The 16,410-nt window shown below is 50.6% G+C and overlaps 1 protein-coding gene across 1 annotated transcript in view; it reads right to left on the reverse strand.

Annotated features, from left to right (window-relative positions):
- Positions 1–9,098, reverse strand: part of GNB1L (G protein subunit beta 1 like) — a 54,647-nt gene extending 45,549 nt beyond the window's left edge. The window contains exons 1-3 of the mRNA XM_044658907.1: positions 8,980–9,098; positions 8,137–8,262; positions 1,960–2,125 (exon numbers count right to left, since the gene is read on the reverse strand). Coding sequence (XP_044514842.1) covers positions 1,960–2,125; positions 8,137–8,262; positions 8,980–9,095 — 408 coding nt within the window. The 5' untranslated portion in view covers positions 9,096–9,098. The remainder of the gene's footprint in view (positions 1–1,959; positions 2,126–8,136; positions 8,263–8,979) is intronic.
- Positions 9,099–16,410: the final 7,312 nt, after the last annotated feature.

The raw sequence follows: 16,410 nt of genomic DNA on the forward strand, positions 1-16,410 counted from the left end.
TAGCTCCTAGCCCAGAGCTGGGCACATAGTAAGTGCTCTGTGCTTGCTGACTGACTACTATTGATATTCCACCAGGATGCTACCCACATCCATGCGGTCACAGAACAGTAAAATGCCCGAGACCACGGAGAAGGGCGAGGCGGACACCCAAAGGTGACACCACGGTCCCAGCAGTGGCAAAAAGGACGTCATCAGCAACATGGACAGATGCGAACCAGGAAAATCCCAGAAGGGACAGATACTGATGGATGGCCCTGAGTACCCTCTCCCACGGGACACCTTCCCTGATGACTGCACTTTCAGGGCCTTCCCCACCTTGAGAGGAGGGCGCATAACTTTGTACTTACTGATTTGTGCCAGTGTGCCAGCTCTTTGTATCCTCAGCCCTAGGGGAGAGGCTGGCCCACAGGAAACACTTAGTTAACATTTATTGATTTAACATTTTTTTGTTAGCATTTATTGATTCAACAGAATGGAACAGTAGAGCACTGCAAACCCTAGCAGATGGAGAGCTGGAGAGCTGGGCCCCTGCTGGCATTCTCTGAAAGCTCCCAGAGAAAAAAAAATGCCAATCTCCTGATTTTCAGAAAAAGACCCGCAGACTAGAGGGCAGTGAACTTGCCAGGGCTCCCTGGCCCACTTCTATGGAGTCCCTTGGGAAGTGTGGGACTAAGGCAGCCGTGCTCCCCAGGAGCCTGCCTGGCTTCACCAAGCCCAAGTCCTGTCAGGCCGACTGTCCACAAAGTGCCTGCTACGTGCCAGGCCCCGTGCTCCTCCGTGCCAAGGCCTGTAGCTTAGGACAAAGACCAGATCTAGATATTTCGGGGCTGGGACCCTTACAGCCATGGGCTGGAGCTCCGGCTCTGGCACTCGGCTCGTCGAGTAACCCTGTACGAGTCACTCTGGGGATGCTGGCGATACACAGAGGTCACAGACAGTAACTCATTTCCTTTCTGGACGGGGTTACCAGACTGGGACGTCAGCAAAGTGCTGCAGACACTACAAGAACAAAACCCCAAACGCCCCTTTAATTACGAAAAGCCTCTCATCCACCGTGGCAGCCCCCCTTCCCCAGTCAGGGAGAGAGTGATAGCAGGGGATGGACTCGTCTTGAGACGACTTCTATGTGCTCTCCACTGAGCACTCCTGAGAACAAAGGACGATGCTCAGAGCTGACGTTTCTAGGGGGCTTCAAGGGTGAGGAGCCCCCTGTAGGGGTCACTTCTCCTGAAGTCTCACAAGGACCCTTTGAGGAAGGCACTGCAGGTAGTGCCCCCATTTTTGAGAGGAGTCGTTTGTCTGGGGTTCCAGAGCTCGTGTCAGAAGCAGGGGTCCAGCCTGGCCTTCCTGGCTCCAGTCCAGATGGCCCAAATACACTGTGTGATCTCTGTTAGGTTTATCTCCATTTTAGCATAGAGCTAGCAACACATAAAGGGGTCTGCAGTGGAGTGCTGTAGGGATCTGCCCGAGAGAGCTGCATAGACACACACATGGCATCTGCAGGGGACCCAAACCTAGGAAGACTGCGTAACCCTTGAGATGACAAAGTCAGAATCCCAAATCGCCCTGGTGAGCTAGACTGCTGGGCCAGACCTACTAAGAAGCAGCTTTATAGGGATAAATGCAAACTTTTATACTCAGGTTCAAAAAGAATCAATGCCATGAAATTCAGAAGGGAGAGGCGAGCCTGGACAGCAGTTCCTGTTAAAGAACTATCAGGGGGTTTGATTCCCATTCCCAGGGGTAAATGGGGGCCCATGAGCACTGAGGGGGGAGAGAGAGAACAAGGCATTCTGGGTCCTGCCCTGGCATCTCCAGCTTGCACAGGGAACCTCTCAAAGACCCTCCTGGGTTCTGTCTGCAGCAGTGTTCTGATGGGGCCCCACCTTCTGACCAGGTGTGAAGAACTCAAATATTCCATCTTCCCTCATGTCAGGATCACAGGTCTGGGGTTCTTACCTCATCCATACCTCTCCCTGGCACTGCCAGGAGCCAGCATTCCTGGGCCCCTTCAGTGAGGACAGATCCCTTACAGAAGCCAACACTGTCCAGGGCCAGGGAATCCACCGGGGCATTCCGGCCCTCGGCCAGGTCCCAGAAGCACAACTTCAAGTCTCGTCCTTGGCTACAAGATTAAAAAAATAAAAATAAGTAAATAAATATGTACACGCGCCCGTGTGTATGCATGTGTGTGTGTGTACATAGATGGATAGACAGATGGATAGATAGATATAGCTATCTAGATATCTATATGTACACACATGCATATATAAAATATACATGCATGTTTGTGTGTGATGTGTATGTATGTATGCTTGTGTGCGTGCATGCTCCAGCACAGAATCTGGCCTTTGAGGTTTGGTAATTTCTAAAATCCCCAAAGGCCAAAACCCATCACAATCTGATGCTGGCCTCTGAGGTTGACAAGAGGTTGAAGATGACGGTTCTCACAAGGACTTGGTGACATATGAAATACCTGTATTAGTACCTATTTATAGATGGGAAAATGAGGCTCAGAAAAGAGAAGGAAGGGAGGAAGGAAGGAAGGAAGGAAGGAAAGAAGGAAGGAAGGAAGGAAGGAAGGAAAGAAGGAAGGAAGGAAGGAAGGAAGGAAGGAAGGAAGGAAGGAAGGAAGGAAGGGAGAAAGAAAAAGAAAGAATATATAGCTTGCTTAAAAAAAAGAAATTGGGGGAATGCCCATTGATTGGGGAACAGCTGAACAAGTTGTGGTCTACGATTGTGATGGAATCCTAGGGTGCTGAGAAGGGAGGCAAGTTTCAGAAAGCCTGGGAAGACTTATATGTCCTGATGCAAAGGGAGGTGAGCAGAACCAGAAGATCATTGTGAACAAGGGTAATATTGCACACTGACCAACTGTTTGAGCAATGTGATGACCAAGCACAGTTCCTTAGGACTCATAATGAAACATGAAGGCCCCAAAGAGCAAACTGAAACATATTTTCTTCCTCATTCTTTTTCTGCTTCTTCTTAGGATGGGAGGATGAAGTGGGGGGTTGTGCCATGAGTCTTGGGGTTGAAGAGAAGGATCTTCCTTTTCCAAGATACTTATAGCAAATGGACACCATCTCACTGTATCTTCCCAGCAATCCTCAGAAGGAGTCAGGGAAGCTCTGGCCTCAGGTCTTCATCTTTAAAATCAAGGGTTTGTTTTATCTGATAGAAAAGTGATGGATTTGAGATACAGAGTGAGATGAATTTTTTGGACGAGACCAATGGGAGGGTTTGTTTTGCTTGGCTATGCATATCTGTTATAAGTTTTTTTCTTTTCAATTTTTAGTGGGGGAAGGAGGTGTTAGGGAAAGAAAATAAATCCTTGTTCATTGAGAAAAGAACATAATGGGAAAAAATTAATCTGGAGGGTTGGACTAGTTGATCTCTGTGATCCCTCTCTGTCCTGACAATCTGACTTCAGGGTGAGGAGAATGAGGCAGACAGGCGGAATATTTTACCAAGGTCAAACCTGGATGAAAGGAAGGAAAGCTGGGAAGCAAGCCCACATGTTCTTTTTACAAGGCTGGTATTTGGACAAATATTAGTAACCTCATTTTATGGTTGAAGAAACTGAGGCCCAAGGCATTAAGTGACTTGCACAAGGCCACTCAGCAAGCTAAGCATCACAGCCAGACCTTCAGGGCATGGGTTTAAGAGCAGTCTCTTTGCAGACAGAACACCCCCAGGAGATCTAGCTCTGGTCTTTCTCTTGAGCCACAGGCCCAGGTTTCTAACTGAATGTCTCCAGGCATTTCGAATCCTACATATCCAAAATAGAAAGCCTGCTTTCACCCCTGCTACATCTTTTCAGCCTTCCCTTTTTCTGATGGGGGTATAGAATAATACCACTGAGACCCTCTTAGCCCTGACCTGAGTTCAGAATCTGATTGCCTCTTGCCTGGGTTCCTTCAGTAACTCCTAACTGGTCTCCTAACACTCCAAACATCCCATCTTCATAGCAACCCTTGGAGGGAGGCCGTGGAGACAGGGAAGCCTGGGGCCTCTGTTTCTTCATCTTTAAAAGCAAGGAGTTGCTCCTTGTGGCAGAGTAGGAGGGGGGCAAAACCAGGACAATTTACCCAATGACAACAGTCCTATAAGTCCTGTTACCTTCTCGGCATCTCCTCTGTATGTCTCCTTCCCTCCTCTGAACCAGCACCTACCCTGGGCACTACCCGCAAAGGGGCTTTCTCAACCCTGGCTCAGGATGTTCTTTTTCCAAAAGGTCCAACCTTCAGGCACTTTCACTGCTAAGAAATGATCCCCTCAGGGGGCATCTGGGTAGCTCAGTGGATGGAGAGCCAGGCCTAGAGATGGGAGGTCCTAGGTTCAAATCTGCCCTCAGACACTTCCCAGCTGGGTGACCCTGGGCAAGTCACTTGACCCCCATTGCCTACCCTTACCACTCTTCTGCCTTGGAGCCAATATACAATATTGACTCCAAGATGTAAGGTAAGGGTTTTAAAAAAAAAAAAAAAGAAAAGAAAAGAAAAGATCCCCTCAGAAGCAGCACCGCACACAGAGACGTTTCTGCTCATAATGTCGCCACACCTGAAAATTCCAGGCCTCCTCAGTTACACTTGACAAATGCCAAGAGGATTCAGTCACCCTCTGAGTCCGCCCCCCCCCCCCCACCTCAGCCCTTGTGGTCAGACAATGGGAACTTGGGCCCAACTGCCCAATGCATATGCTGCATGCACATTCCACACCGTCCAGCTAGCAGAACCGCCGCCGCACCCAGAAAGGGGGACCTCTTTCCAAATATTTGCTCCCCCTGGTTTAATCTTGCAGAGAACTGAAGCCTCCATGCTTGGCATTTCCTCCACACCAGAGGCATGAGGGTCCACCTGCAGGTGCACATCTGGTGGGGGGGGTAGGCAAAATGCCTCAAGAGTTGTTCAGCTGCACCTTAGCTGCTGGAGTTTGCCATTCTTTGAGAGAGGCGCAGGGACGTCCCAGACACGTGATATGATCCAGGTGCAGAGGTCACTGGGGGTTCCTGGGCATTTTGCATCATTCAGAGAATCTCAAAGTTGGCAGGGACTTCAGAAGGTGACCCAAGGCTGGAAACGATTCCTGTCCAGGCCATCTGGGCCAAGTGGCCTCCCAGCCTCCCCCAAAGGCCTCCCTATCTCCTGTGGCAACCCATCCTACTTTAGGGCAGTTCTGATAGCCAGGAAGTACCATCTCATACCAAGCGAAGCTCTGCCTCTAACCTGCACCCCCACAGTCCAACCCTGGGGCATCTAGGCCTGCCCTGAAGTCAGGTGGAACAAGAGGAATCCCTCCTGCCCATCACAGCCCTTCAAACACCTGGAGATGGCTCTCATCAACCCCCAATCCACTCTCTTCCAGATTTCATTTCCCTCATTTCTTCAATGGCTCCTCACGTGGCCTGGTCTCCTCTCTCCATCATGTGGGCTGCCCTCCTCTGGATATTCTTCAGTTTTTACTTCCCTTTTTTTTCTAAATTAAATTTTATTTTATTTTTAGCTCCAATTTCCTTCTCCTTCTCAAATCCCTTTCCCTTAGCCCCAGTAAAGAGAGAAAAACAAAACCTGGTACAAACATGTATGGTCAAGCAAAACATATTTCTACCTTATCCCTGTCTAAATATGTTCATCATTTTTCAGTTTGTGGCTCCATTTGGGGTTTTCTTGGCAAAGATCTTGGAATGGTTTGCCATTTCCTTATCCAGCTCATTTTACAGATGAAGAAACTGAGGCAAATGGGGTGAAGTGACTTGCCTAAGGTCATATAGCTAGTAAGTGCCCAAGGCTGGATTTGAACTCAAGAAGGTGAATTTTCTTGACTCCAGGTCTGGTTCTCTAGGCAGGAAGTGGAGATGAGGAGGGAGACTTTACCAGAAATAGGGGATGGTCAAAGAAGATGGAGTTGGGACATAGGAGGGTCTTGTGAGAGAAATAGCAGGGAAGCAGACATTGCTAGAGTTCAGAGTACATGGAAAGGAGGATGAAGGAAGAGGGCAGATTACAAAGGGTTTTACAAGCCAGAGGATTTTATATCTGGGTTGAAAGTAGCAGGAGAGACTGGAGTTTATCACGTGGAGGGAGAGGCGCCACATTTGGATCTGTGTTTTAGGAAAATCCCTTTGGTGGCTGGCTGGGGGGAGAGATGGAGGAGACAGAAACTTGAGGCAGGCAGAACCCCTAGGGACGGGGGGAGGCGGGCCTGAACCAGGGTCAGAGGAGAAAAGGGGGTGTATGGAAGCGAGGATGGGAAGGTAAAATCAACAGGACTTAATGACAAGTGATGGCCAAGGGGATGTGAGGGGGTGAGGGGTTGGAGAGAACTCAGAGGCTTGCCACCAGTAACAGGGAAGCTCCATGGAGGAGAGTTTGGGGAGGGGACATACAGATGCTGAGTTGGAGATGCCTTAGCCAGTGACCAGCCTGGAAAGGAAGGTAAACAGGGTAAGATGTGGGCTTGGGGCTCTGGAGAGAGAACTGCAGGAATTCTCTGTAGAGCACTAATAAGCGGACTCAGGAGAGCCGGTGAGACCATCAAATGAGAGAGAGAGAAAAGAAAACCAAGCCCTGGTGGACACCCACAGTGAGAGGCTTTGATGTGGATAAAGATTCAGAAATGGAGACTGAGAAGGAACTAGGGTTAGACATGGAAAAGACTTCTCACTCCTGAACACATCCAATAACTGGAAACCAAAGGACCCATTTTCTGGAAAGTAACATTAGCAGTGGCTGCTGGCACCCAGCCATGGAATGAAGCAGCACCCCATTCACAGAATGAAGCAGGGAACCCATGGAAGTTGGCAGCTGTCCAGCCCAGGAGCTTGGGCCCACTGGGATCTGGAGATGCCCTGGGGTCAGCAAGCACAGACTCCTTCAGAATGCCCATAATCACTTCCTTTCTCTAGACTCCGTCATCCCTGGGCAGAGGTTGGAGGGGGAGACAAGTAAGGATCCTGTCCAGCCTCTACTCTTTCATCTTGGGGGAGCTGGCAAACCCACAGCTGCCTGTGCACTCAGCACAGAGTCCCTGAGCAATTTGTATAGTGAAACATAGTGTAAAGAGCCTGAACTTGAATTTTGCCTCCTACAATTTCCAGCTTAGTTACCCTAAGACAGCTGCATCATCTCACAGATGTGACTTAGTTTACTCCCCTGTGAAATGAGGATAATAATAACAATGCCTGCATGATGCACATTTGTTATGAAGAAAGTACTAGGGCATCAGGAATGGGCAGCAGTCAGGGAGAGAAAGGAGAAAGAGGGTCCCCCATTTGCCAAATCAAAAACAAAGGCAGCCACAGGGTGAGAACATGTGGAGGAGGCTCTGAGTCAATGCAGACAACACTGACAGAGGGGAAAACAGTGGTAATTACCTTAACGAGGCCAAGGGAATCATAGGACTACCCTTCTGGCCTTTCCAATGAGCTGATGCAGGCCTTGGGATCACCAGGACTAATGAGCTCTAACACCTCCACTGAGAGAGATGTTTTCCCTTGATAAACGGGCCAGGACAGGCCCAGAGAAGAGGGCTCCCTGTTCTCAGTCCTCTGAGAAACAACTCTCCTCTCCAGAGATGCCCAGAAGGTTCCTTCCCTTCCTTCCTTCTGCTCAAAGTTCTGCAGCACTTTCCTAGTCTCTCACTGGACCCTGCATGTTAGCCGTGTCTCCCAAAGGGCAGATCTTCTTGGGAGAGACCCCAGGGTATGGGAAAGAGTCTACACTGGGAGTCAGAAGACCTGGCTTACATTTCAGGCTCTTCCACTCACTCACTAACTGGGCATCTGGTAGCAAGTCTTGTTTTTCTCTAAGCCTCAGTCTTCTGACTTGTGTAATGGGGAGAATAATGCTTGTACTCTCCATCTGGCAAGGCTGTTGTGAAAGAAATTTGTAAATTATAACAACTGTGAAGCACGTTCCAGGAATGTCCTCTCACTAGAGCTGGTTTTGACGGAATGGAGCTGAGGAGAGATCTGGGCATTGCTTACAGATATGATAAACTCCTCCACAAAACAATGGTATTGGACCAGATTGATTAACTGATTAAAGAGCATTTACTAAGGGCCTATCATGTGTGAGTGTGTGAGGGCTGGGAGCACCCCGATTCCATCCTGGACCCTTTGGCCCCTGGACTCGCCTGAGTAACAAGCGTTGGTCTCCCAGAGTCTTCACCCAGTACACAGACTGCCCTCCGTGGCCGTCCAGCGTGGTGTCCACTCTTCGGCTGTGCAGGTTCCAGACGTGCACCAGGCCACTGAGGGACCTGTGGAACAATAAATACACCAGATGGTTAGTTCACCCCATAAGTGGGATTGTCCCTCTTTTTTCCATTTCCCTGGGATCCAGAGATCATTACTGTGTATGAAGAGGTGACCTCCCTCTAGTGAGGCAGAGGATGGGAATGAGACCCAACACCCTTGTGAGCAGAGCCACGACTCCTAATGGAGTCTCAGGCCCCGGGGGGGAGAGGGGGCTGTCCAGCTGCAGAGGACTCACTCCTCTCCAGCCACTCCACGACTGCTCTCCCCCCTGAGAAAGACACCGCAGCAGTGAGTGACCCTACTGAGAAACGAGAGAGAGACCTAACTGCCTTCCTCTCAGTGGCCTGATCTGTTAGCCGGGACAAGTAGGAGGATTCCCCATTTTCAGAAGAGAAAGCTGAGGCTGGGCAAGGGAAAGGGTCCTTCCCGAGGTCACCTCCGTCCAGGAGACGGCAGAGTGAGGGCATTACCTGTAACTCTGAGTGACTTGTTCCTTTCCCCGGATCCCCGGGCTCCTGAATTTAAAATGAAGCCCAGATCAGGAGCAAATCTGAAGCCTCCTCTATGAGCCTCCATCCACATACAAGGGAAGGGCCCTTGGTGAGAGTTACTGTGGGTGTTCAAAGATACCCCAAAAAGTATTTTCCCACTGAAAAAGCTGACCATAGTTCAGATTGACCCCACTCTCCCCCTGGGCAGAAATAAGAGGCACCACTTACCCAGAGAACAGGAGCGGGGGGCTCTGTGCTTGGCTCCTGCAGGAGAAATGCAGGGAATTTACTGCTGCCTGGGCGCCTCGAAGCACGAACTGTGGTGGAGGAGGGGGAAGAGCCATGGCAGGGACAGAAATCCCCAATTACCTTTTCAAGAAAGAAAGAACAAAAGAGTGTTTAGACTTCAGTCCCCAACTGCTGAAAGCTTCCCCCTCTTACAGACTCCTTGAGGGAAGACAATGTCCCCTCCACCTCCCAACCCTGGCCCCTTCCCTTTTGAGAGCTGGAAAGGATCTTGGTGGCCATTTAATCTAAGCTGTATAGGAAGAAAGCCTGCCTGCCCTCCCACCCCCACCCTGTGTCCTCCAATCTGCTGAAGCCCCCCACAACATCCCTGACCCGTGTCTCCCAGCCTCACCTGCCACCTTACAGAACTCTCCTGGCCAAGTGATTTCCACAGAAATCCTGAAAGCCGCCAGCCAGAAGATGCCCCTGCACTTCCCTAGAGAGGCTAAATGAATACTTGGGACGGTGCAGGGAAAGAGAGCAGCCTGGTCTGAATGCTAGCAAGTCACCTCCCTTTCTGGACCTCAGTTTTCTCATCTATTAAAATGGGCTGGGGCCGGACAAGAGGCTCTCTTCAGGTTCCCGTCCAATCTAAGATATTTCACTGGGGCGATTTAATGAAAACTTATCAGGTCTTCCTTTGCTGCAGCCGAGCCATCCATCTGGAGGCCACCCCCCCAGAACAAGGGGACGCTCCCTTTTTTCCGTGGGCCAGGCCATGTGGACAGAGCCAGCCACTTGCCCTGAGCGCTCTGCACGTCTGTCCAGCTGGCATTCTTCCCCAGCAGGACGTCGGCTTTAAAAGGGCTTTTAAGGTCCAGGCTGCCTTTTTTACGCCCCGTGCTCCGCTGATTGTCCTGTGAAATCAGCTGTCACACCCCCACTTCTCTCCTTTCGAGGGTGTCTTCTCTCCACCTCAACACCACATTGTGGAGTCAGAAGGCTGAATGGAAGAGGCCTCTGGTCGAGGCAGACATCACTCAACAGGTCTCAATCAGCCAGCCATTTACTGATGTCTGGGCAGACAAAACTCGGCTCAAGTGCCTGAGGGAGGGCCCAGGGACTTCCTGGCCCCAGAGAAGGTGGCAAAAGCTGTTGAGCTCCATCACGACCGGGAAAAGGAGAGGATCCTCATGTTGTCATCTCCCCATCTCCTAAACCGTCCAAGCACATCATTCAGCACAGCTTTGCAAATAGGTAAAAACCCCTTTTTAAATGGGGAAAATGGGAAATGATCGTCCACAAAAAGGAGAGCCTGAAGTGAGCTCTGGGGGCTCATGTGTGACCCTCCAGGAGTTTACGAGGCTGGCTGACCGACTGGAGCAATTGTGGTAAACAAGCGAGGAGCCACGCTTCAAAGGCCAAAGACCTTGCCTGAACCCACTGGAACACGGGGCGAGGGGCCGTCTGAGGACCACTCCTCACGGGGAGCTGCAGAGGAGGGCAGGCTCACACCAGGAGGCACGCGGAACAGCAAGATACCCTTCAGGTCCCTTGGGCTGACCTGCCTGCTCTATTGATGCAGAAACAGGCCAGGAGAAGCCACGTAGCTAGGAGGCATCATCTGAGCAGTGCAATGACCGGGATGTCAGGGCCGACCCAACGCTTTGGAGCTGAAGAAGAGTCGTGCCCCCGAGAACACCAGGGCTGAACGCCAGCCTGGACCCTGGTCCTGCTCGGTCACTGGTTTTGCAGAGGAGCATCATTTGATTTGGTTTTTGATCCTTCTGTGGGTTGTCCCAGAAATGCTGCTGCCACGGCACCAAGACCGGCTAAAAAGGCAGGCGGCTCTGCCCAGACCATCCACTGAGACCCCCGTATGACAGCGTCCTCCTGGGCACCCTGCTCTCCCTCAGGTCTTCTCCCCGTCTGTCTACTCCTTGGGCTCCTTTGTTGGCTTGTCACCCGAATCCAATGGGTCAAAACTGCAAAGTTGGCACCATTCTCCAATAAGCCTGAACCAGATTACAATGTAATTGGGATGGGCAGCTGGGTGGCTCAGTGGATTGAGGATCAGGCACAGAGATGGGAGGTCCTGGAGTCAAATCTGGCCTTCCTAGCTGTGTGACCCTGGACAAGTCACTTAACCCCATTGCCTATCCTTTGCTGCTCTTCTGCCATGGAAGCAAACACAGTAATGGTTCTAAGATGGAAGGGAAGGGTTTAAGAAAATGCCATTGGGAAACACTAAATGAAATAAATACAACATAATTCATGTTATTTTATAAGATTATGCAGCAGCAGGGACCCCATTCCTGTTGGAGTTTGATCCCAGTGATTCAGATCATCCCTCCTAACTGGGAGTGCTCCGTAAGGCCCAAGTCCTCTGGCCGTTCTACTGTCTCTCAGCGACCTCATCACCCCCATGGGCTCAATGACCACCGCTGTGGATCTCCTGGAAGTCTACGTGGCTCACACCCACCATGTCCAAAACAAGACGTATTCCCACTTTCAGTCAAGGGCATCGTCGTGCTTCCGGGCGGCCTGGCTTAGTCCTGGACCAGTCATTGAAGACTCCTCACTCTCACACACCCGCAGATCCAATCCCTCCTAGTCCTGGTGTGTCTCCTCCACCTCACCATCTCTCCACTTAGAGCTCGTGTCCGCCTTCCCTTCTCAGCTGGACTTCAGCAGAGGCTGCCTGCCCGGCTTCCCTGTCGAAAAGCCCCGGTCTGCCCTGGTCACTCCTGTGACTCCCTCTAGTGACCACTAGGATGAGACACCCCGCTGAGCACTCACAGGCCTTTACAACTGCTCTGACCTGCCTTGAGGGCTTAGCACATACACATTCCCCCTTTTGAATCTCCAGGTGAACCAGCCTGCCTTGCCCATCACTCACTCATTGTCCAGCCTCATCCATCACTATCCAGCTTTGGCCATCACTGTCCAGCCTTGTCAATCACTCACTGTCCAACCTCATCCATCACTGTCCGGCCTAGTTCATCACCATCCTCCTGGGCTTCCAGGCTCACCATCTCGGTGTCCTCCACTCTCCCATATCCAATCTGGTACCCAGGCCTGCCAACCTTTGCAACATCCACTCCAGCCTGTTCCCCTCCCCTGACTGCCCCCAGCCTGCTGCAGTCGCACCCCTCACACCTGGAGAGCCTGCCGGGTCAGGGGTGCTGCTGCCTCAAGGCTCTCTCCCTTCCTGTCCATCCTTTATTCAGCCTCTAAAGTGGTTTTCCTCAAGCACAGGTTCAGCCACGTCAGCCCCTACTCAGCAAATACCAGTGGCTCCCCATCACCTCCAGGCTCAAACACAAAATGCTCTGTTTGGCCCTCAAAGCCCTTCATGGCCTGCCCCTCCTACCTCTCCTGTCTTCTCACTGCTTACTCCCTGACAGCTCTTCTTTGCTCCAGTGACCCCGGCCTCCCGGCGGTTCCATGAACAAGCCCCTCCGTGCCCTGGCTCTGGGCATCCTCCCTGGCTGTCTCCCAGGCCTGGAACTCTCTCCCTCCTGGGATCCAGGGACTGACTACCTCACTTCCTCTGAGTTCCATCTAAAATGGACCACCTCCAGGAAGCCTCTCTGAATTGCAGGGCCCGCCTTCCCTCCATTCATTATTTCCTTATCCAGCGCAGAGCTTGCCTTGTAGGCATTTGTTTGCCTGCTGTCAGTCTCCCATATCAATTAGACTGGGAGCTCCTTGAGGGCAGGGACTGTCTTTTGCTTCTTTTTGGATACTAGCACTTAACACAGTGCCTGGCACATAGCAGGCCCTTAATGAATGTTTCCTGATGGGTTGATTGATTTTTTTTCCTTTTCAGGTTATATTATTATTATTTTTTAACAATTACATGTAATAAATTTCCCTTTAAATTTTCCAAAGTTACAGGATACAAATTGTCTCCCTCCCTTCTTCCCTTCCCCCTCCTGGAGTGATAAGCAATTCAATCTGGGTTCTTCATGCATTATCACACAAAACATATTTGATGATCGATTTTTAAAAATGCTCGCCCTCTGTCTTAGCATCAATACCAAGTTTGGTTCCAAGGCAGACGCGCAGGAAGGGCCAGGCAATGGGAGTATCTGAGGCCAGACTGGAAGCCGGGACCTCCTGTCTCTAGGCCTGGCTCTCTGACCACTGGGCCACTCGGCTGCCCCCCAACTGACTGGCTGTGGCTGCCCCCCACACCATGCCTAGCTTCTTTCGTGCCTCCAGGCACGCCAACTTCTCCATGAAGCTTCTGACCCCCTTGAAGGGGAGGTGCTGCTATGGTCCCCAGCCCCCCACATGCAGGGAGGTTCCCTTCTATCCCCAGAATCCCTCCCTTCACAAGGGCCATCCCTATCCATCAGGAGCTGCTCAGTGCAGTGGGATTCAGCTGGCCCCTCCCTGCCACAGAGAATCCGATGAATAATTGTCCCCTAAAGAATGCGAATATCAGAAAGAGGAGCTGGACCAGCCTCGCTAAAGGCTCCCAACGTGAGCAGAACCCCACAGGAAGCCTTCGGGCCCCTCTGCTCTTCCCAGTGCCGTCACTCGCATGCCCAGCACCCTCGAACCGAACATGCTGTTATTACAACTCCGCCGACCTCCTCCTCTTCCCGTCGCTCTGTGCATGGGCCGGAGCAGGGGGCTTGGTGGTGTGTTTTTTTAAGAGCCATCTTGATTGGTGCGTGTGTTTACTCTCCGCGTCCCTGAGAGCAGAAAGGAGCTTTCCTGGTACATCAGAAATAAATCTCTCTGGGCATGTCTGGCTCACTTCAACGAGCAGGTGCGCAGACATAATTATTATTGCAAAGTATTCGGCACAACCAGGTGTGCTCCTGACCAAATATGTGAAATCCCTGTTATTCTTGGGAAATTCCTCGCCCACCAGGTGCCATTCTCCCCAGAGTAAAAGCAAGATGAAAGCACTGCCCAGGAAAAATGTCAGGAACTCTCCCGTTTGAGCTCCTCCGCTCGGTCCCCCGTCGCCCTCCTTTTTAATTTGAGGGCCGAGACAACAGTTGTCACTGGCGGCCCAGGAGCGAGGCAGGCCGGGCGGCCGGGGCTCCCTCGTGCGTGCCTGCAGCGCTTTATGGAAGAGCCTCCTGGTGGGACGCTTATCCTGTGACACAGCTCCGGTGCCTGCTGATAGACCGATAAAAGTAGGGGACATAAAAACGGGGGTTAGAGAAGGCTGGCTACCACCCGACAGATGGAGAGGCCGGCTTTCGGCCTGGAGGGGACAATGAAGAGAGACCAGCCTCCCTGGGACCGTCAGCCCCGGGGCCCAGCGAACAGGTAAGAGGGGAGAGTGTGGCCGGCTCCTGGAGGGCCACCGACACCCCGTCCTTTGAGATTCCCCTCGGCGGATGCCCCTCATCTCTTCCAAGGGGAACCCCAAGTGGATGATACTGTCACTTCGCCAGCAGCCCCTTGCTCTGTCCTCATAAGGCGCACAGATTCTGAATAATGGCTTTATATACAACCACACCGGTTCATTTAAGTTTTCACCCATGAAAAGCTCTGAGCAGCAGATTTCTAATGAAGAGAGTTCATTAACTCTGACCCAGTCGGTCAGTCAGTCAGTCGGCAAGTTCTTGCTAAGGAAGAAACGGGGGATCATGAGGGCAGACAGAGACGGGACGCTGAAGAGAAGCAGTAAGAAGGCCAATGGATGGGGCAGCGAGTGGGGTTCCGAGTAGGAAGGCTTCACAAACTGGGAAGGGGCCACAGCTTTCCATTTGGTCATGGAGGCCGAGTGCTGGGGCTTGCGGACGTCCCACCCCACAACCCTTGCTGAAATATCTTTAGACATGTATTTGTGTGATCCCCTGCCTTAGCGAACGCAGCCCAGGATTCTTGCTCTTCTCGCCTAGTCTCACTCCCCAGAAAGTCAGCTCACACACAGCCTCAATGGAGGGACCCAAGGATCATAAAGCTTAGGCTAAAGGGAACTTAGAGGCTACCTAGTTAGACCTCCTCATTTTAAAGAGAAGGTAAACTGAGGGTTGGGGAAGTGAAGGGACTTGCCCACAGTCACACAGGCTGGTAGCAGGGGGAAGACCTTGGAGTCAAATGAAGCCTTTGTGACTCCAAACACAGCCAGGACAATCAGTAAGGCTCCCAAGTCATTCTCTTCCAAAAAAACAAATCCCTGCCATTGGCTTATTTTATTATTTACCTTTGTCTCTTGAAAGCAGAAAGTAAAAAAAAATCCAGCCAATTGTCTTTCTGTTGGCTTCATGCAGCTCATCAAGATTTTTTTTCTTTTCTTTTTTTTCACTAGACATTTATTAATATTCGTTTTTAATCTGTTTACATACTTTATGCCCCTACTTTCCCCTTCACCCCCGCTCTCCCCCCACCCATGGCCAACGCACATTTCCACTGGTTGTAACATGTGTCCTTGTTCAGGGTCTATTTCCCATTCATGTCCGCCTCAGCCCATGCATTCAAGCAATTGTTTATCTTATATGTTTCCTCTCCTGCAGTCCTTCCTCTGAATGTGGGTAGCATCTTTACCATAAATCCCTCAGAGCTGTCCTGGGTCACTGCATTGCTGCTGGTACAGAAGTCCATTGCATTCGATTTTACCACAGTATATCAGTCTCTGTGTACAATGTTCTTCTGGCTCTGCTCCTTTCACTCTGCATCACTTCCTGGAGGTCTCTCCAATTTGCATGGAACTCCTCCAGTTTGTTATTCCTTTTAGCACAATAGTATTCCATCACCAGCATATACCACGATTTGTTCAGCCATTCCCCAATTGAAGGACATCCCCTCCTTTTCCAGTTTTTTGCCACTACAAAAAGCGCAGCTATAAATATTTTCGTACAAGTCTGTTTATCTATGATCTGTTTGGGGTACAAACCCAGCAATGGTATGGCTGGATCAAAGGGCAGGTAGTCTTTTATAGCCCTTTGGGCATAGTTCCAAATTGCCAGCCAGAAAGCTCATCAAGATTTTGTGCTGACTGGGAATTTTTTTTTCCATTTGTGAAAATTAATTAATTAATTAATTAAGAATATTTTCCCATGGTTACAAGATTCATATTCTTTCCTCCCCTCCCTCCACCGCTCTCCCATAGCCAATGCACAATTCCACTGGGTTTTACATGTGTCATTGATCCAGACCTATTTCCATATTATTGATAGTTGCACTGGGGTGATCGCTTAGAATCTACATCCCCAGTCATATCCCCATCGACCCATGTGACCAAACAATTGTTTTTCTTCTGTGTTTCTGCTCCCACAGTTCTTCCTCTGAATGTGGGTAGTGTTCTTTTTCATAAGACCCTTAGAATTGACTGGGAATTCTTACTAAGGCACCATTTAGTCTTCTCTAAGTTCACTAACAATAGTTCCTGACCTTTTTCTCACTTTCTACGTCAAGTGCCCCACCATAACTAGGGCAAGACTTACTTACTGATCAAGG

The sequence above is a fragment of the Gracilinanus agilis genome, chromosome 1 (genome assembly GCF_016433145.1).
Source record: "Gracilinanus agilis isolate LMUSP501 chromosome 1, AgileGrace, whole genome shotgun sequence".
Lineage (NCBI taxonomy): Eukaryota > Metazoa > Chordata > Mammalia > Didelphimorphia > Didelphidae > Gracilinanus > Gracilinanus agilis.